The following is a 20959-nucleotide window of genomic DNA, read 5'->3' on the forward strand; positions in this document are numbered from 1 at the left end:
GAGGGAGGTGGCTCGACTGGTGTCCTGGTGCGGACACAACAACCTGCAGCTGAACGCTCAGAAAACAGTGGAGATGATTGTGGACTTCAGGAAAGTCACAGCCCCTTTGCCCCCCCTTGCCCTCATGGACTCCCCCATCACCATCGCGGACTCCTTCCGCTTCCTGGGCACCACCATCACCCGGGACCTTAAGTGGGAGCCAACCATCAGCTCCCTCGTCAAGAAGCCCAGCAAAGGATGTTCTTCCTACGGAAGCTGAGGAAGCTCAAACTGCCTCCCAGGATGTTGGCGCAGTTTTATACGGCCATCATCGAGTCCGTCCTCACCTCCTCCATCACCGTGTGGTTTGCTGGCGCCACCGTCAGGGACAGACTGAGGCTGCAGCGCGTCGTGCGCGCTGCCGAGAAGGTGATGGGCTGCAGGCTTCCATCCATCCAGGACCTGTATATCTCCAGGACCCGGAGGTGTGCAGGTCGGATCACGGCCGACCTTCCCACCCACCCTGGTCACGGACTGTTTTCCCCCCTCCCCTCAGGCAGGAGACTACGGTCCATTCGACCAAACCTCCCGCTACACAAACAGCTTCTTCCCCTCTGCCATCAGGCTGCTGAACACCAAGTGACTTATCACTAAGCACCATGAACAGCAGCCAGCCGGACTCACGAGCGATATATTACTCCTGCTTGGACCTGCACTATTTCTTACCACTCACTATTATGTATATACTGTATATATGTCTTATTTTATTATTTATCTTATTCTAGTGTGGTCTTCTTTATGTTGAATGTCGCAGCAGCGGCACACCATGACACATTCCTAGTTTGTGTAATACTGTGTATTACATGAACAATGGCAATAAACCTGATTCTGATTCTGATTCTGAGAATCAACTTGTTGACTTCTGATTTGGACTCCAATGGAAGTGAGGTGCAACAATTGTGTGCTGAAAGCTTCAGATCTTCATGAAGGTTTCTGTGGTTGGACTGACCTGCTGCCCCTTTAAGAGGGAGGCAGGTTTGGGCTTCTGGCTGGAATGAAGCCACCTAAGATGAGAATGATTGCAGGCTTTCGGTACCAAGGTTTAACAGGGTGCTCACTTCACACTTGGGCTTTTCTCTTTTTTGGGATGGCTTTTCTCAGGAGAGAAGGGGCATGGCACACTGCAGCAGCTTTCTTTTTGGGTTTCTAGTTTTCCTTCTGAGACAGGAAGAACCATTTTTGATTGGTCTGAATGTTTGGGCGGTTTTGTGGCCAGCCTAAAATAAAACAAGACAAATCTACAACTGATACTTCCTTTCTAGTCATTGATGACCATCCTCACATGGGACAGATTTCCACAACCAATTTAATACTGCAAATCTGTCCTGTGTGGTCTTTTTTCTGAGAACTGTAACACTACGTTTATAACAAAGATCAAACATGGAAACATTTATTGTCTAACTAGTTACACCTGGGAAAGTACTAGATCATCTCTGACTGACCTGAGAGTCTCCAGCTCACAGAGAGGATCCTGGAGAGCACCACAGAGCAGCTTCACTCCTGAATCCTGCAGCTGGTTCTGTCTCAGGTCCAGAACCCTCAGATGGGAGGGATTGGACCTCAGCGCCGAGGCCAGAGAGCCACAGCTGATCTCTGATAAACTGCAGAGCCACAGCCTGGAAAAGGAATAAATGGGTCAAATAAAAACACATTTCTAAATCTGAAAATGAAGAGAAAAGCAGAAAATGTAAAGAAATTTAGACCAACAGAGGCCTCCTGACCTGAGCGTCTCCAGTCTGCAGTTTGGATGCATCATTGCAGAAGACAGTAACTTTACTCCGGCATCTGTCAGGCTTTGGTTGATTAAGTCCAGCTCCCGTAGATGAGAAGGGTTTGACGTCATTGCTGAGGCCACAACTTCCCAATGACTCGTTGAAAGAAAACTATCAGACAGTCTGTTGTGTATGAAACAAAAATAGTGAGTCAAACTTTGGGATTTCTCATCAACTTATCTGAGAATCGACCTCAACACAAATGTAGCTCATTTCCTGGAAAAGCTAAATTCAACACCGTAGAGCAACAGTTTGAACGACCATCAGATCTGAAATGCAACTGAATTATTCTCAACATTTGTCTTATTTTAGAACAGCTCATAATTACTCAATATTTAAAATGATTATAGCAAATGGTTTAAAGAAACGTGCATCTTTTTATCTGTCTATCGGCTCTTTGGATATTTTGCATTTCATCCAATTTGTACGATGGTGCGTCAAGTCTTAATTCAGCGATCCGATCGATGACATCAGAGTCTCTGGTTGCATCGATTGCCCTCAGCTTCTGTTATATCTGCCTGTTTCCCTTCAAATCATTTTCACTGCACCTTTTGTTGCTAGTGATGAAGTTGCCACCTAACGGGTGTGGAAAGGGTCAAACAACTTTGTGGGTCACATAAAGGCTCCAAACGGAACCACCACAAAGACCTAAAACACCCATTTAAACCAACGAGGCCGGCTGTTTTTACGTTGAACAAATGAAGCAAAATAGTCACGTGTCATTAGTTAAAATGTGTTTTCTGTTGTTTAATACGATGTATACAAACAAACAAAAGTGATTTAATGACATGACAGTAATTTGATGATAGTCAGTTAACTTGTGGCTCCTATTATTCCTGCCTTATGTTGGTTTGTCTGGATTGACCTTTGAACTTATATCCAGCCAGTGTTGAACATTTCTGGATGAATTGTTGTTTTTTTTAATTAATGGACGCTGCAATGGAGATAAAGAATTGAAGGAATGACCACTGGAGGGGGTATTGCTACCTGACATGATCCACTCGCTTGATTTAAACGCCGATGTCCGGCCCCAAAAATCTTTACTTACACGCCTTCCTGCAGTTCCTCACAGCTGGAATCAGGCGACGTCGTCCCTCCTCTGAGGTGTTGTAATGGTGCAGGTTCAGCTCATCCAGAACCTCCTCTGACATCTGCAGCAGGTAGGCCAGAGCTGAACAGTGGATCTCTGACAGTCTCCTCTTTGATTTCTTCTCTGACTTCAGGAACTCTTGGATCTCCTGATGGACTGACTGATCCTTCATCTCCATCAGACAGTGGAAGATGTTGATGCTTCTGTCTGGGGAGATTTCATCACTGTTCACCTCCTTCAGGTTGTTGAGGACCTTCTGGATGGTTTCTGGGTGGTTGTCTGTCTGATCCAACAGTCCACCCAAGATCCTCTGATTGGACTCCAGAGAGAGACCATGAAGGAAGCGAACAAACAAGTCCAGGTGGCCATTTTCACTTTTGAGAGATTTCATTAGTGCTCTCCTGAGGAAGTCATCAAGAGATGTGACTGGTTCAGAATATTCTAGGAACTGACTTATAACCGCTGTGTCTTTTCTGTAACGGTGGAACATGGAGACGGCAGCCAGAAACTCCTGAATGCTCAGATGAACAAAGCAGTAGACTGATTTCTGGAAGATCACACTCTCTCTCTTGAAGATCTCTGTACAAACTCCTGAGTACACCGACACCTCGGAGACGTCCAGTCCACATTGCTCCAGGTCTTCTGAGTAGAACATGATGTTTCCTTTCTCCAGATGTTCAAACGCCAGCCGACCCAACTTCAGAAGGAGTTCTTTGTCAGCCTCAGTCAGTTTCCCTGGTCTCTGCTTTCCTCCATACTTCTGCTTCTTCCTCTTTATCTGAACCCTCAGGAAGTGTGAGTAGAGGTCAGTCAGGGTTTGGGGCAGCTCTCCTCTCTGGTCTCTGGTCATCATGTCCTCCAGAACTATAGCAGTGATCCAGCAGAAAACTGGGATCAGACACATGATGTGGAGGCTCCTGGAGGCCTTGATGTGTGAGATGATTCTCTTGGACAGATCTTCATCACTGAACCTCCTCCTGAAGTACTCCTCCTTCTGGGAGTCAGTGAAGCCTCGTACTTCTGTGATCCTGTCAACACACGAGGGAGGAATCTGATAGGCTGCTGCAGGTCTGGAGGTGATCCAGATGAGAGCTGAGGGAAGCAGGTTCCCCTGGATGAGGTTCACCAGGAGCACCTCAACAGACGATACTTGTGTGACATCACAGATGAGCTGATGGTTGTTGAAACCCAGTGAAAATCTGCTTTCATCCAGGCCATCAAAGATGAACAGAAGTTTCCAGACAGTCAGATCTTCTGCTCTGATCTTCTGTAATGTTGGATGGAAAACATGAAGCAGTGAGAGAAGACTGTGCTGCTCATCTCTGATCAAGTTCAGCTCCCTGCATGAGAGCGGAAGCACCAGACTGATGTCTTGGTTCTCCAAACCTTCTGCCCAGTCCAGACTGAACTTCTGCACTGAGAAGGTTTTTCCAACGCCGGCGACACCGTTGGTCAGAACCACTCTGATGTGTCTCTGTTGCTCAGATAAGACTTTGAAGATATCCTGGCACTTGATTGGAGTGTCCTGGATGTTCTTCTCGGAGGTTCTCTCAAGCTGTCTCACCTCATGTTGTGTGTCCACCTCCTCACTTTGTCCCTCAGTGATGTAGAGCTCAGTGTAGATCTTGTTCAGCAGGGTTCCACTTCCTGCTTCATTAGTTCCTTCAGTCACATGTTCACATCTTTTCTTCAGACTCATCTTATGACCTTCTATCACCTCCTGCAGATCACTTCCTGAACATAAGTAAACCAATGATTTCCATCTATAATAAATCATCAACACAACTACAAATTCATGACATCACAAATTAAATCTCATATTGAACAGTTTTACTTTGTTTGGGCTTCATTTCAGCATCTCCAGATCTGCTTCCAGATTGTGAACAAGAGGACTCTCCTGGTGGAGCTGACTGGTCCCAGTTTGATAGGATGTGCTCCCCCCTCTCACTATGAAACACATCTCTATTAGTCCTTTGATTTATAGGATGAAAGAACCTGATCAAGACTCAATATTGTTCCAGCATTTATGTCTGAATTCATCTTTCAGTTTAAACATGATTCTTGTTTCTAATCAACAATATTCACATTAAGTCTGTAACTATATGACTGTCTGAGGTTTAAGTGTTAAACATCTCCAATAATAAACTCACAACCTGCTGCTGTTAATGTGACTAACAGCTGGCACACAAACACATCATCACGCTTTAGTTTTCTTACATTTCCTCTGAACTTCTGAAGTCTATTGGTCCATCTTTGGACCGGTCACTCTTCAGGGACACCCTGCTGGGCACTGTGGACTCTGCTCTGTCCTCGTCCATCCTGAGGAAACATCAGAAATAGTGATGAGACTGTGATGAAGGTAAATAATCTGTAGAGGTTGTAGTTCAATAATCCCAATTCACTGCATTTTTATCAAACAGGAACATTTCTAATCCATTCTGGATAACAACTGAATCAATAAATCAATGATGTCTCTGTATAATTTTCATGTTTTCAGAGTTTAAGCTGCTTTTTTTAACTGTTCCCTGCAGTGAGAAAAGAACTGGCACCTTTTCCAGCCCCTCATCCTGCAGCACTGAATGTGCTCTAAAGTTCCAGAGCAAACGTCTCTGCACTTGCAGCAACATGTTGTAGTCATGGATCCGTGAGGAGAACCGGATACAGGAAACGCCCCCACTTTGATCCCAAAACCCACTGGTGGCCAACGGTGGTCCGGCAACGACGGGGACGCTGGTCCATCGGGCCCACAACACTGGTTTTCCACAGGCCAACATGGTGAAAGGACTGTGCACCGTTTCATTTTAAAGAGCTGATGAATTTCATTTTTCACGATAGTAGAGGCTAATACCCACAAAATGATGTTTTGTATGGTTGTGAAATGTTCTAAGGCAGTTATGTGGTTCAGAAAACCTTACTTTAAAGGTGAGCCTTGAGGTCTGATACCGAAGTTTTCAGGGTTCTCTTTGGACCTGTCGCTCTTCATGGACACACAGCTGGACACTGTGGACTCTGCTCTCTCTTCCTCTTCCATCACACATTCGCTCATTTTTAAATGTGAGTCTAAACCAGGGGTTTACACTCACATTTACCAGGGGCAACCCGCGGCTCTGGAGCCGCGTGTGGCTCTTTAGCGCCGCCGTAGTGGCTCCCTGGAGCTTTTTCAAAAATATAAAATGTAAAAAGATGTGTGAATATATGTTTTGTTTTGATATCATTTCTGTAGGAGGAAAAACACAACAAACATTCTTCAAGTTTTCTAATGCTGCAAAAATGTGTATAATAAGTATTTAATTTCAAGATCTCATTATATGGAAGTTAAAGCACCATCGTGCCGCAGAGTGGTCACGTGGTGCGTCATTCTCTCCAGGATGCTGCAGGGAAAATAAGCATTTAATCACGATTGCTCATTATGTATTTGTAGCCTACTGATTATTGTTTTTAAAATGGGCTAATATAGACACTTACAGCATACAGGGTTGCCTTCATAATAAAGTTTTTATAAGGCTTTAATTTATTGCGGCTCCAGACAGATTGGTTTTTGGTTTTTTGGTCCAATGTGGCTCTTTCAACATTTTGGGTTGCCGACCCCTGGTCTAAACGGTTAAGCAGGAACAGTCTGCTGACACAGAAAAGAAGATTAAAGAACATGATTCTCAGCATGAAGACCAGCAGAGGTCTGTCCAATGACGTATTGTCGGCTCATTCACATCAAAATTTATATGATATGATGTCACCCTGTACATCATACAGGCCACATATATATTGGGAAAAAGTTTTGGGACATCTTAAAAGTTTACACCATGTTAAATATAAAATAGTTGTGGAAAAAATGTTCTCCTGGGTGTTTCAAAAGGTGCGGTGGCATTAGACGGACGCACACAAATACAAATTAAATCATTTTTTATCTGGTTATGGTTTACAAGAAAACCTAAATTCTTTCAATGTCAGTTCTCAACATTAAATTCACAAATAAGATGAGAATGCATTCAAAACTAAACAGAAATCCGTCATCACATCATCAAGTGGGTCAAATGCAGCATCATCTTCTCTCATCTCAGACAGGATTCCAAGAAGAGGATCTTCATTCTCAACAACGCACCTTGACATCTCATCATGGCTCGTCTGTCAGATTACAAGCAGCTTTTTTTGATCAGGCGCATCATGTTTCTCACCAACACATGATGGTGCTGGAAAAAACATTTGTAGCCTGACCTAGAGGTCAAAACTCTGCATGGCGTGCACAGCTACTAGTTGCAGCTGCTGGTTGTGGCGGAGGAGATCCCAAACATATCTAGCAAGCTTGTTTTGGAGCAGAGCTTGTCCACCACCTCTGACCCCACTCATCACAGAAGTCCCACCATATCCATGGCCAGGTGTGTTGGCAGCATTGGAGCCAGCCTCAGGAAAAAGGTGTGTCAATATCTCAGAAGTGATGATCAAGTTGCCACAACCCAACAGAAGTCAAGCAACCCAACATGCTGAATAGAATAGATGACACACAGCAAAGGGCAAAAAAACACCCAATTCTGCTCAGACTAATCTGATGTGACCACATGTACAGGACCAAAAATATGAAAACACCATGGGTTTAGGTTTCGTTTTCTTGACTGCTTCATTCAAAACAGAACACATTTCATAAATCCATAATAACAAATTCATATTCCACAAAGACCCAGTTGTTAAAACAATAAAATGGAATGCCTTGATCTCTCCCTCTTTACATACTCTCACTCTTTTTTAAATAAAGGGTTGATTGTCCCCCTGGTGGAGGGACAAAGAGGGAGGCTAAAACTGTCGCGTTTGTGTCCCTCTTTCCATGGATTTTTCCACTAACTGCAAATAATATTGTGACTTATTGTGAGTATTAAAATGTGCTTCCTCAACCTCTAAAATGTTGGCTCAGGGTTAGCGGAAAACGCAGTTAGAGGAAACACGGTACAAAGTTTGATCATCCGTCACAACATTCCCGTCGACCAGCCGCAATGTGCGTCCGAAACACGCGCACGCTCATTGCGCACACGCAGGTTATTAAGCCGCATCTCGCAGCGGAACATTGATTCGAGACGACAGCAGTGAAAGAACAAATGCTACCTGAATATTAGAGGTTTTCCATCAGGGCTCGGTCACTCAAGATGGAGCCCGAAGTTGAGAACTTTCACTTTCGCTTCTTCTTCCTCTACACGTCACGTGTTTGTGGGTGGATCGCGTCATATCCAGCACAAGCGCCTCTCTTCAGAACAATTTGGTCCACGTTTTAACTGAAATACTGGGAAACAACTGGAGTTCGTCTGACAGATGTTCGTTTTTGGCTGCGGAATCAAACTGGGTCAACTTTTTGATCTATAGGATCCCCTCTGGTTCAAAGTGTCCCCTATAGGATATTGACAGTACTGTACTGACCTTTTGGGGGCTGCACACACCTCTTAATGGTGACGGCACCAACGGAGCTGATCCAGTTGTCATCAGCTGGCCAGTCTGACTCCAGCTCATTAGGGGAAATTTGCTGATCTGGAGGAGAAGCTTTCAAAACTTGACGGGCTGGGGGGAAATGACTGTAATTTTGGAATCAGCGTGCCAATTTTATTTTTAATCAGAATAATTCAGAATAATTTCAACAGGATATTTTCAAATTGTTCCCCAGTGTCCCCAGTGGAGCTGCCAACTGAATATGGTGACCTGCTCCTACACACAGAAATCCGATGGCTCAGCAGGGGACGGATTTTGCTTCCTGTTTTGTCCCTTTTGAGTGAAATAAAAGAGTTCATGCAGTCCAGAGGGGAAGACGCCGCGCTGCTGGAGGACACTGGCTGGACACTGGACCTTGCATTTTTAACGGACATTACTGGGAAACGGAACAGTTTGAACTGGGAGCTGCAAGGCAAAGGTGAGACTGTTGCTGATAGGATCAGTGCTGTAAATGCATCTAAAGCCAAGATGAACATTTTCTCTATGCATTTACAGACAAAAGGTGCTGCACTTCCCCTCTGTGCAGATGGTGCTGAGAGACAACGCTTCTGCATGTGAGGCTTTGGACTAAAGCGCAGAAAAGTGCTCTCAGCTCATAAAAAGACTTGGGCAAGAGTTTGAGAACAGGTTTTGGGACCTGGATCAGCTTGAGCCATGTGTGTCCTTCATTTCTAACCCTTCCATGAACGTGGACATATCAGGCATTGCTCAGCAGTTCAGTGCAACCTTCAGCCTGGATGCTGCACAGATGCAAATTGAAATTGGAACATTGTGAAATGAGCTGCAGCTGAAAGCCTCTCAGGCTGCACCAAACTTTTGGTGCCTTGTTGACACAGAAAAGTACAGTGGTCTATGTTGTTGTAAAATATCGCGAATTGCCTTTTATGCTATAGCTATTTTGGTTAAAGTAGAGTAGTTTCATGGATAAATGTGAGAAGGATCAACTGGGGTAAACTGGGAGATTTTATGTGAGCCTGTTTGTGAAGAGAACAGAATAAGAATGTGTGATATCTGTTTGGGTTAGGGCTCTCAAGGCTGTGCACCTGTGCGCAGGCTGAGGGCCGCTTCGATATAGCCAAAATATGTGCAACGTGACTGAGCAGATGTAAACTATGTAACCATGGAAACGCCTTTTACTGTGTCTTGTGCTGAGTTTAATAAAAGAACCAACTTGGGTGGGGGAGAGAGACTCTCTCCGGGACAGCGCGATCAGCAGATGTGTCTGTAACGGAGTGGAGCCCCCCTGTACAGGGCTGAAAAGCAACGTTGGCTTCTGGTCTCAATTTGTGGTGAACTTGGGTCGTGCGCCTGTCTGAGTACACTTCTGAAGATTTCGACGTCAATGTACAGCAGCTATGGAGGTTGCAAGCCTTTTGGGTTCGACCTCTCTTTGTGAATCAGCCTTTTCTGACATGAACTTCATCAAGAACCAACACAGAAGACGCCTCCCTGATGCACATCTGCCAGACTCACTCAGAGCTGCACTGTCAAGTTCCCCACCAGAGGACAACACACTGGTAACCGCAGCAACGCCAGGCTTCCCCCCAACGGACAAAGAAACGGACACCAGATTTGGTGTCTCCTTCAGAATTTGTTACATGTGTTTGTAAAATGGAACAATTGTTTAGGTTAAAATGTTCATGTGAAAAAATCTGCAGACTGAAGTGTGAAGTTCAAAACGTAATCAGATTTATTTTAAAATCTGAAAGTTTATTTTTGTATTTTACGTGATTTATTATTTGTACAAACGTGGTGCAAAGTAATTCATGATTTGTTAAAAAATGTCAGTGGCTGGTAAAAATGGGACATTGTCATTTCCTAGGACTGTTGGAGAAGTGATCATTTTAAAATGGTTTGAACATTTATTTCAATTTGAAAAACACTTGCACTAAGACAAAATATAGAAATAAAGTGTTGCATATTGATATTGATCTGCTCCCGATCTTGTTAAATCATCGTTTAAACTTTAAACACTGCGGCTTATTCTATGGTGCGGCTTATTTATGGATTTTTCTTCCACCCTAGGGGCGCTCTAACCGGAACTAGAATCAAACTAAGAAAAATCAATGCAAAGAAGAAAACGCTACTTTTTCTTTAGCAGATAGAACACGGACAACAAATTACCAACTGTTAATTGTTTTCAAATCCTCGCCCCTTCATCATGGAACCCACACGAAGAAGTTCGTATGATGCAGGTTTTAAGTTGAAGGCCATTGATCTAGCTAGCCAGGAAGGAAACCGCGCTGCTGCACGCAAGCTTAGCGTTAATGAATGTATGGTGAGACGTTGGAGGCGGCAGCGGGAGGAGCTAATGCAATGCCGAAAGTCGAAAAAAGCTTTCAGGGGACATAAAAGCAGGTGGGCTGAACTTGAAAATGTCCTGGAGGACTGGGTGAACACACAGCGAGCAGGTGGCCGAGGTGTATCCACTCTACAGATCCGACTTAAAGCCAAAACAATCGCCCGCGAAATGAATATTGAAGATTTCAAAGCGGGGCCGTCATGGTGTTTCAGATTTGAAACGTAAAATCCTGTCCATCAGGACACGGACCCTCTCTGTCAGGAACTCCCCCCTGACTATCAGGAAAAAATTAAAACTTCCACAAATTCGTTGAAACAAAGATACAAGAACACTCCATCGGACCAGACGACATAATAAATATGGACGAAGCACCTTTGACGTTTGCTCTGCCTCTGACCAGGACTGTTAACAAGACAGGCGCATCATCCGTGTTGTTGAAAACAACAGGCCACGAGAGAACGCACTTCACCTGCGTTCGGGCATGCACGGCATCCGGACAACAACTTCCACCACTGGGGATTTTTAGTGGCATAGTGGTCAAAGTTAACACCAAAGGGTGGATGATGGAAGGCCTGATGAAGGAATGGTTAACGGAGTGCTACAGCAAGCGCGCAGGAGGAGTTTTTCACCGGAAAAAAGCACTGCTTGTTTTGGATAGCATGAGGGCCCACATCACAGATTCTGTGGAAGCAGCGATCACGAAAACAAACTCTATTCCAGCTGTGATTCCTGGAGGTGCAACAAAGTATTTGCAGCCACTTGACATCTGTGTGAATCGGGCATTTAAAGCTGCACTCCGGGTTGAGTGGGAGACTTGGATGACAAGTGGTGAGAAATCATTCCCAAAAACCGGCCGCATGCGAAAAGCATCCTTTTCTGATGTCTGTCAGTGGATCCTAACAGCGTAGAGTGCTGTGAAAGAATCCACGATCACCAACGGGTTCCGAAAGGCTGGACTGCTACGCGAAGAGAGCGGCGCACCTTCAGAGCCAACTTCAGCGGAGGATGATACGGAGAGCGAGACTGATGGAGACAGATGTGACGAAGCGCTTCTGGGGTCGTTCAACTCCGACACTGAAGAAGACGACTTCATGGGTTTCAGCCAAGATGATGAAAGTGACTTGTGATTTCAAACACAGGAGAAATGAAGAGAAATACTGGTTATTTTCTCTTGGTTCTGTTCCGTTTTAATCAACAAAGTTGCTGCCGTGTTAAAAGGCACTGTTAGGAAAGAATCTGTTCAGGTACTTACATGTACATTTACAGTTCAAAATCGTTCTGTACATGCAGTAAATATCTAATTTTTCAACATAAATATCTGCGGCTCATAACCCGGTGCGGCTTGTATATCTTTTTTTATTTTTTTATTTTTAAAATTGAGCGGATGCGACTTATATACAGGTGCGGCTTATAGTCCGGAAAATACGGACTATATAATTAATATTATGCACAAGCTTTTCAGAACGCAGTGAGGACTGAAGCTACATTTTAGATGAGTTATGTTTACGTTGGCCTTTTTCTCCCACATTTCACTAAAGCTGCAGCAGAAAAGGCCAAAAGACCTGGAAAACAGAGCCGGCCAGCGTCTGCACACAAGTCCGTCAGACGCACCACTCCATCGTCGACGGCAAGATCGCCGTCTGATCCACACATCGAGGTGACTCTTTGCTCCATATCCTGGGGACGCCACACTAAAGTGTGCCAATACGAAAACTTACACTAAAACGCTGGTTATATTCAAGGTTCCGGTAGCGGCTCCCGAGAGGACAACCACCGTGATGGATGCAGCACCTCAGCCCTGGTGGCCCACAGCAACATCAGCAGCACAACCGAAGGTAATCCATTAAAAACAAGCTCAAGTTTGAGTATTCAGTGACTATATATCGGCTGCCGGATATAATCGTGTGTTTTCTTATTAGGTGACATACGAGGGATGGCACAAAATGTGGGAGTCTGCTCCCAATGGGCTCCCACAGGCTGACGTTGCATGGCTGAAAGAGGATGAAACCAATGAACTCTTCCAGAGGGCTGCATCCTTTCAGGACAAACATGGAAAGATGAAGTGGAGGAAGGTCCTGAAGGATGACAGGATGTGGTTTCAGCCTGTGGTTTCAGGGCACTTGACAATAAATGCTTCTTTGTACTTGACAATAAAGGCTTCTTTGAATACAATGCACATGTCTCATTTGTATTCTTTCACGCACGGGGACGACTTTCCAGTCCACACCCGAGACATGCAGGACCTTGAGGCTGTTAAAAAACTAATAAAATAAGGCTGTCGACAGGTCATGGCCACAGCTTTTTCATTTTTATTTTGTAGCACTCATTGGGAAATTAAGTGTTCTTGCTCTTCAGTGTCACCTGGGTGGGGCCACCTCTCTTTAATCAGTCAGTGCTTTATTCATTTCCAAACATAGGACGCCTCCATTTCCAAGACACCTGGCAAAGTCTTCTGGGCCACCACAATGTAGGAACCTGCAAGGGACCAATGACAGCATCATCACTGTTTTTCTTGCACGACAAATGTTATTCCTCAACTACAGCAAGCAACAACAGGCCTATCTTCCCTTTATTTATCTTCCCTCCGCCATCTTTTCAATTTCTCGAGGCAGAAATCACAGGACACATGTGGAGCATCTCCTAATGTGGCACCAGGCTGGCTGCATTGCGGCCTTACAGAAGTAAAGGCATGCACAGAATAGATACACAGGCTTCAGATACTACAGTGGGCAATATTCCTTAAAGCTCGAGAGGTGAAGCCTGCATTTGCCACCAAGGTCATTGCATACTGCACCATTCTGCACAATGTGTGCTTGTGGAATGGTGACAGCATGGAACCCTCAGAAGAGGCACTTGGGTCAGATGACATTGGTCAAATGCAGGCAGACCTGCAATGTGGAGAGCAAATTCGGAGCAGACTGACTGCTGCCCTGTCAGCACCAACCCACCTCCCACCAGCTCTCTATGAACATGATTACATTTAGGACTGGTCTTTATAATCCAGAATTTTGGAGCTTGACGTCTGTTCAACCTGGCTGCCATCATAAAGTCTTTTTTCTGGCAGGTTCCATTAAATTTGAATATTTTTTGGGTTCCATTTTTGTAAATAGGTATTTCAAAATCATAATAGGATAAATGCAACTTGTTTATATATATGCAAGTGTGTGTTTTTGTAAATAGTTTTGGTTTCAAAATCAAAAATTGTACCAATTAAATTTAAACTTTGAATAAAGCATTTGTTATCAACCATATGATGCCAAGAAAGCAAATTAATACATTCTTTTTTACATTTTGTCTACCAGTTTCTCTAAGAGATTTAAAAGTCTCTCCTCCCTGGCTTCCTCTCTTGTTGCCCTTTCCTCGGCCCTCTCCAGCAGCTCCAGGACCCTATCGCACCGCTGGCGCTGGCGTGGTGCTGGCCCTGGTTCCTCCTCCTCTGTCCCTGACTCTCCATCAGGTCTATCTGGGACTGAATGTGAGGAGCCTGACTCAGAAAATGAATGGCTCTTCCCCCAGGCTGAGGCAATGAGGCATGGGGGCCGAATGGAGGGCCTGCCACCTATTGCCTGATCCATGAGAGGGAACTATTTCCACTTGTCAGCAGTGACCTCCCCAGATTCAGTGCCAGATCCTGTTGGTGGTCTCCGAAGCTCCTACAAACAGGGAATAAGCAAATAATTCAAACAGTAATGCTACATTTGCTATAACTATTAGTCTGTCACATTTAGACCAAATTTAAAACAATTATTACAAACCTTGTAGGTTTTTTTAAGGTCCTCCCATGTTTTTGCTGCTCGTGCTGGAGTCAGCATTCCATTCAGGCCAATTTTACAGTGGCCGAGAGGTGCAAAACACTTTTACAAGCGGCTGAAACAAATTTACAAATGACGAAACACTTTTACAAGCGGCTGAAGCAAATTTACAAGTAACATTTTCTACCGGAAAGGGAATTACCGACCCTTGGTACGGTTGGGCCAATGGATGCGTTCCGTCGGTACAGTTGGTAATACCCTTTCCGGCAGAAAAAGCAGCCAGCACAAAACAAATTTACAAGTTACTTTTCTGACGGAAAGGGTATTACCATCATTTGAATCGAAAGCGGGTAAGGACTTCATCGTGACGCAGGATGGACGACATGCAAGTGGCCTTTTGCCCGTTTTGTGGCAAACATTTGAGCAGATTGACGCCGGTTTGTGGTTTCTGTGGTCGGTCTTTGGTGTTTTAAATGCCGCAGCCCAGACTGACGAACCAGCCGTACCGGGGACGTCAGGGGACGGACCAGATCTGCTTCAGCAGTGCATAAAGTACTTTCATGAGGGCCACACTATTTCAAAATGGCGTCCACACTATTGAGTGCACTATTAGGGTATAGGGAGTGGTTTCAGACACAGAGTATATGTCAGGAAATTACCTCCTTGGTGGAGGACTGAGCTCTCCAAGTGATTGTTTTCTAGTTTAATATTAATCTTGACAGAGATTGCAGTTTATGTCAAAATATTTTTTTATATGAAGAGGCATGAAGAGCTTCTTTATCATAGTCGCATTAATGTATGTTAACTTGACAAGTTTTATACAGAATGTCATATATTTCCTTAAAACCCAACGACTCCATGTTCAGGCAACAGTTGTACTATCATAAGTTGTTCAATTCTGACATTTGGACAGTGGTAAATATTCAATTCCAATGTCTGTGGAGATTCTCAATCATCCAGGTCATTGTATCCAAGGTGGATTTAATTCCAATGTTCGAATGTCTTTGTTCTGATTCTTTCTTCCTGAATCGTACTCTCCAGCTTCTCCTCAAATGTTCTCAGTTGTTTCTGAAGGATATTCTTGTCCTCCTTAATCTTCCCTGTGATGTGTTCATATCGAGAATAAAAGCGTTTGACATCCAAAAGCTGCTTCAGTCTGCATTTAGCCTCACATTTCTGTATTCTGAGGATGGCCATCTCCATTTCTTCTTTTGCTGGTGCTGGCCCCAACCATCTACACATTCTTTGGCTCAACGAAGGAAAGAAAAGATCGTTCCTCTATGTTTCTGCAGCGACATCACAGTTGTAGAGGGTATTAGCGGGCGCTAACCAGAGCCAGCACAGCTCACTTCCCTCCCGCCGCTGATGCTAGCTGCAGATTCTTAAAGAGTTTCCCCGTTGAAGCTTAAGGGATCCCTCCAGGGCCGGCCGGGGAAGGGCCTGTCATCCTGCCTTATGAAGTGCAGCAGCTTCTTTCTTCTCCTCGCCCTGCCATATTTCTATTTAGCAGGTCTGCGGCCGTGCAGGCTTCAGAAAAACGGATCAGAGTGGATGGTTTGTGAAAAGGGAGGCAGCCGCGGTGAATATGCACTCGCCAAATCAACGCCCAGGATGCACCCTGCGGAGGTCAAGGTGAACCCGAACGGGATCCGCGTGAAGCACAGGGAAGCACTCGCTGCTCCTTCCTGTCGCGCCCACCGTGCCAAAGGTTCCCTGTTTATCTGTGAGAGGGGACAGCGAGCACGAGTAATACCCCACGTGCACCCCCACGTGCACGCGTGGGGCGGCGTTCTGCGTCTCTTCCGAGTTCAAGCGGCCTCTCTTGCTGCCCGTACGCTCGCGCCTCCTTATTTAGATTAACAAACGTAATAAATCCATCATTCAGTCCGCATCCATTGTGGAATTGATCCACTTCAATTCCAGGAAGTGCTCTTTGTTGTAAACACAGCATTATTTATCAGGAAGCCAAAGTGTCGTGTCTCATTAAGGACAGCTAAATGGGATTTGGAGTAATATGGCGCATGGATAGCGCGATTTACATCGGCTTATTTATTTGTGATCCCGCTATTATGGAAAGCATGGTAGCAATCTCATCATCATTCATTCTGTAATTAACTCCCTCTTTCTTTATCTGCTGGAAGAACGTCTTAATTGCCTCCCAAACCAGAGCGCCGCCCCTCCCCCACCCCTGCAGCTTGATGGAGGAGGTGCTACAGCTTCATTTAATGTTCAGTCATTAAAGAACCTTTACTGTGGAACCCTAAACTGCTCTTCAAACAACACCAGGAATAACATCTGGGCCCAAACACCGGTCGAGGACGTTTATAGCCGCGTTACTGGGTCAAATAAATCACGCTAACGCCAATAAAACGTTAAATTTAGCTTCGCTGGCACGCTGTGTGGTTCAAAAACGATGACACTTTAAACTTAATGGCAGCAACGATCCCATTACACATGCCCCAACACACACACGCTAACGTTCAAGCACACGTGTAGCGCCACACACGCCTGCCTCACAAGTTCCAGCCAACACTGAGTGATGCCGCTGCATCTGCATGATGTTTTATTCATGCTATCAGGGCTGTATCCATTCACGAGTGATCGTATTCCTCTGCGGGCCTCCTGAGCAGGTCTGCCTCAGATATGGGAGAGATCCGACTGGAGGGGGGACGCGGCGCCGCAGGACCTATTGGAAGCCGTCATACTGGTCAGCAGCAACGCTAGCAGGAGCGTGAGGCACGTCCCAGGGTGGGAAGGTGTGCATTAGCATTAGCAACAGATGGCTCATCTGCACGTCAACAGGAGCAAAGCTCGATGCCTTGAAGAAGTTTTGGAAAGTTTTGGAAGAGTCCAGGCCTCTTCCTGCCCTGACCAGATAGCTTTTTTATCCTCTCACCTCCCCAAAGCTCTTCCTTATCACTGAGCCTAAAAACTGCCCCCTGTGGCTTTTTATCTGCATTCAGGGAACTCGATGCCCACTAGCAGCTCCCCGATACATGATGGGATGTACCGTCCTAATTGCCAGAATCAGTTTCTTACCAATATTGAATTGCTGCACATTAAAAGGCTGAATCCTGTCCGCCTGTTTAATGACTTAGCAGCCTTATTCCGGGTGGGTGGTCACTCTGGGATTTGATCGTGCTACTGCAGCAAAATGTGGTTCATCTGGAGCCAGCGCCAGGAACAGCCAGAAAGGGGGGACGCGGCCCCCAAAACCCACCCTGCGCGTCACATTTTAGCTTTGCACCACTTAGGCCACTTTCTAAACCCTGTCAGCTCGCCTCTCCTCTCATGTGACCATCGCGAGAAGCGAGCCTGACTCAGCCAATTCGAGCCGGGGCCAGCTGCGGGATGGAGGCGCACCGCCGCGCAGGACGCGCGTTCTCACCGCGGGCGGAAACGCGGCGGCCGCGTCCGGCAGCGTTTGGATGGTGCCGGAGAGCGCGGCGCATCCTGCAGCTACATCAGGTCCTCAGCTGCGGCGAGGAGGAGGAGGGGAGGAGGAGGAGGAGGAGGAGGAGGAGGAGGAGGAAAATACCAACCATCCGAAATATAAAAACACACAAGCCGCGTCTGGAACCGGCCATGTCGCGTCACGCAGAGATCGATCCGATCAGATAACCTTCAGATAACATTGATAAAGAAGGCTTGATGAAGCGTTTGTGCCAGTCCTGCGAAATAACAGCCACAGGTGCACGTTTATCACCTTATTAGGGACATGAAGGTGTCAATCATGAACTCGTTCCAGATACCTGCGAGTGGGGAAATGTCTGTTCATCCTCGGTGACACAGAAAACAAAAAAAACCCAAGAATCAAAACTGCCCTCGTCCACCCAGCATCATCTAGAGGAAAAATAACATCCGTAAAAAGGAAAAAAAAAGAGACTCGACACTGCCAGCAAAAGTACAAGCAAACCGAAAAAGGTGAAACACACAAAAAAAACCAAAAATAAAAATAGAAACGACAAACCTGCGAGCTGCAAGAAAAGTACCAGGTTAAAAATGATTCCTTCAGATAAAGAAAAGAGGAAAGAAAGTCAAAGCAAAGGTCTGGATCGGTGAGGTCGACCCGAAACCACAAAACTCGAAGGCAAACAAGCAACGCTCTCTGTCCGTGGTGCTGAACACCAGAACCAGGACCGGTTTACAGGTCCACCCCTGTGGGCCTGACATGTAGAAACAGGCCCGAGGCGGCACCTATCTCCCCCTAGAGGAAGGCAAGTGTCACTACACCATATCTGACCGCCGCCGATGCTACTTTTGGTGAGTGCGATGCTACACAACGCTCATAATCTGTGGCAGCTAGCAGCGCAGCGGCAGAGATCGCCTCCCCTCCACCTCATTTGCTAACAAATATCAGCTGGAGCGAGTGTCTGTCTTAGGCTATTAAGTGTAAACTTATGGATTAAACCCGTTCATTTAGGAGGAGCTCCATATGTTTAGTGTCAGAGACTTCTTAGATTGTGTTCATTGCTGGCACATAAAGAAAAATGCTTTGATTTTACTAAAGTGACACAAACCCATCTCAACACTGTTTTTTATATCCTCTATATTATTGTGCGTAGTCTGTGTAACTGTTGTGCTTTATTTCTGCTGGCTTCTTTAATGGGATGTAAACCAGCCTGACATAATACCAGTTGAGTACTTTATTTGATGTTGCCAAAGGTTTAAAAACAGCCTGACAGAATAAGAAATTGTGAAAATTTAGAGTATGAATTATACCTGGTGGGATCTGATCTTGAATGGCAAATTTTAGAGTATTTTATAGGGAAGTGAAATAATGTTTGGACCTCTTATCAGGCAAAGAGAAAGTTGTGAAGAACTGCTCTAAAAACACCACCTCAGGGGGACTATATCCAAATCTCTCCGTTTACTGATGGGACGTTGAAACGTCAATACGCGGATTCATACATTTAGAACTGGACGTTGCACCAGAACTGGAAGCGCGGACTGATACATTTTTAAACAGCGGTCCTGCTTCAGCCCTCCGGGGCTTAATAACAAAATACGAAAAATACCAAAATTTTAATTTTGGAAACATTGTTGTCGGTTGTTCGACTTGCCGGCTTTCGCAAAATTGCTAAATTCGCGCTAGCATGCATGTTTTAAGCTATGGTAGCGGTATGTTTTACCATGCCCGCGCCCTATAATCCGGAGCGCCTGATGTATGTGTTAAATACAGAAATAGCACCCGTAACTGAGGCTGCACCTTTTAATACGGTGCGCCCTTTGGTCACGAACATACGGTATATAGAACATAGGGCACGTTTGTGCGTGATATCACTCCGCGTCTGCGCAACGACCACAACCTCCTATCTTTAGTATTGCTGCGCCAACTGGTGGTCTTTTGGGTTGAGGATAACGGTGATCTATATGTAGCTATATGTAGCTGTAGCGTCATTGGCTCCACTCCAGCCACTCCTGGTAGTTCCTCAAAAACACAGAGTTTCTAGTGGATGCACAATCTGCAACATAGAAACTTCTGAAGAGCCAAAGTTCTTGCAACAAAAATATAGTCCCCAATTAGCTTGTTTTGTTATCACACGACTCCGTCCCCATTATCTTAAGAGAATATAAAAGAATGAGTGGAGACAGAAGAGAGAATGAGACGTTTTTGGCGCGTGTCGCTCTTGATTTTGTGTTTATTTTTGCAGTAAACTTAAAGGAGGCCTTTTCACTTTATGTTTGATTGCATTTAAGCTGATATTCCATTCTTGACATCTTTAAATTTACAGTATTCATGGGAGATTTATTTGGTCATTTTGCTTCTTTTTTTATTTCCTATTTCCCATTTATTATTCATAGTTTTTATTAGATTGCAATAAATCCTATAACATTGAACAGATTGACTAAAGTCAAATGACCTGCGGTTCCCACCGATAGCCGTCATTCTGATGGGTTTTTGCTGGCTGCAGCTGAAATATTCCAATGCTCCATGTCACAGAGACAGTAAATACTAAACCCTAAAGATTCTGAAGGCATGATGTAAAATAGTAACGTATAATACAGACATTTGAAGAGACAATTAAGAGAATGTTTCCATGCTTCTAAGAGTGGCCGAGGAGCCATTTAGAACTTTATAAAGATGCATTGTGTGATACCAGGAACTAATTTAACTTCAAGGCGAAGCTGCTTCTGCTTTGTCGACCATCGACTGATCTCCTGAAAGTCCACCAGCGCTTTTTAAAAACTGAATTCTTCATCTATGGAGGGAGTAGACGGCAGATGTTTCCACAGATGCTCTTCACCAGTGGTCAGTGAGTGATGCAGCAGATGAGCGGGAGTTGACTGGCTTCTACCAGCTACTGACCCAATGTCTTCAGCCCATAGTGTGGATTCTCTACGACAGGGGTGGGGAACCTTTTTCATATCGAGGGCCATTTCAATTTTTATAAAGTCCTCCGAGGGCCATACTATTATGAACACATACCTAGGGATGCAAAAAAAAGACAAAAAAAGTCTATAACCACTGTGTTACTAAGTCTCATGATTGCTGCATTTCAGTTTGAATTATTTATTTAGCACACATGCATATAAA

At 45.0% G+C, this 20959-nt stretch overlaps 2 protein-coding genes and 1 long non-coding RNA gene across 3 annotated transcripts in view; 2 read left to right on the plus strand and 1 right to left on the minus strand.

Annotated features, from left to right (window-relative positions):
- The window catches only part of LOC130537297 (uncharacterized), a 253319-nt gene that overhangs the window by 184898 nt on the left and 47462 nt on the right, over positions 1-20959 (minus strand).
- On the plus strand, positions 5848-9209 carry LOC130537300 (uncharacterized). Its single transcript, XR_008953593.1, has 3 exons — positions 5848-5972; positions 7981-8785; positions 8863-9209. It is a non-coding gene; the product is annotated as an uncharacterized LOC130537300 (long non-coding RNA).
- On the plus strand, positions 12162-12942 carry LOC130537290 (uncharacterized). Its single transcript, XM_057053975.1, has 3 exons — positions 12162-12326; positions 12412-12504; positions 12589-12942. Exons 1-3 carry the CDS (start codon positions 12162-12164, stop codon positions 12940-12942), a joined length of 612 nt encoding a protein of 203 aa, XP_056909955.1.

Source organism: Takifugu flavidus, chromosome 14 (genome assembly GCF_003711565.1).
Source record: "Takifugu flavidus isolate HTHZ2018 chromosome 14, ASM371156v2, whole genome shotgun sequence".
Lineage (NCBI taxonomy): Eukaryota > Metazoa > Chordata > Actinopteri > Tetraodontiformes > Tetraodontidae > Takifugu > Takifugu flavidus.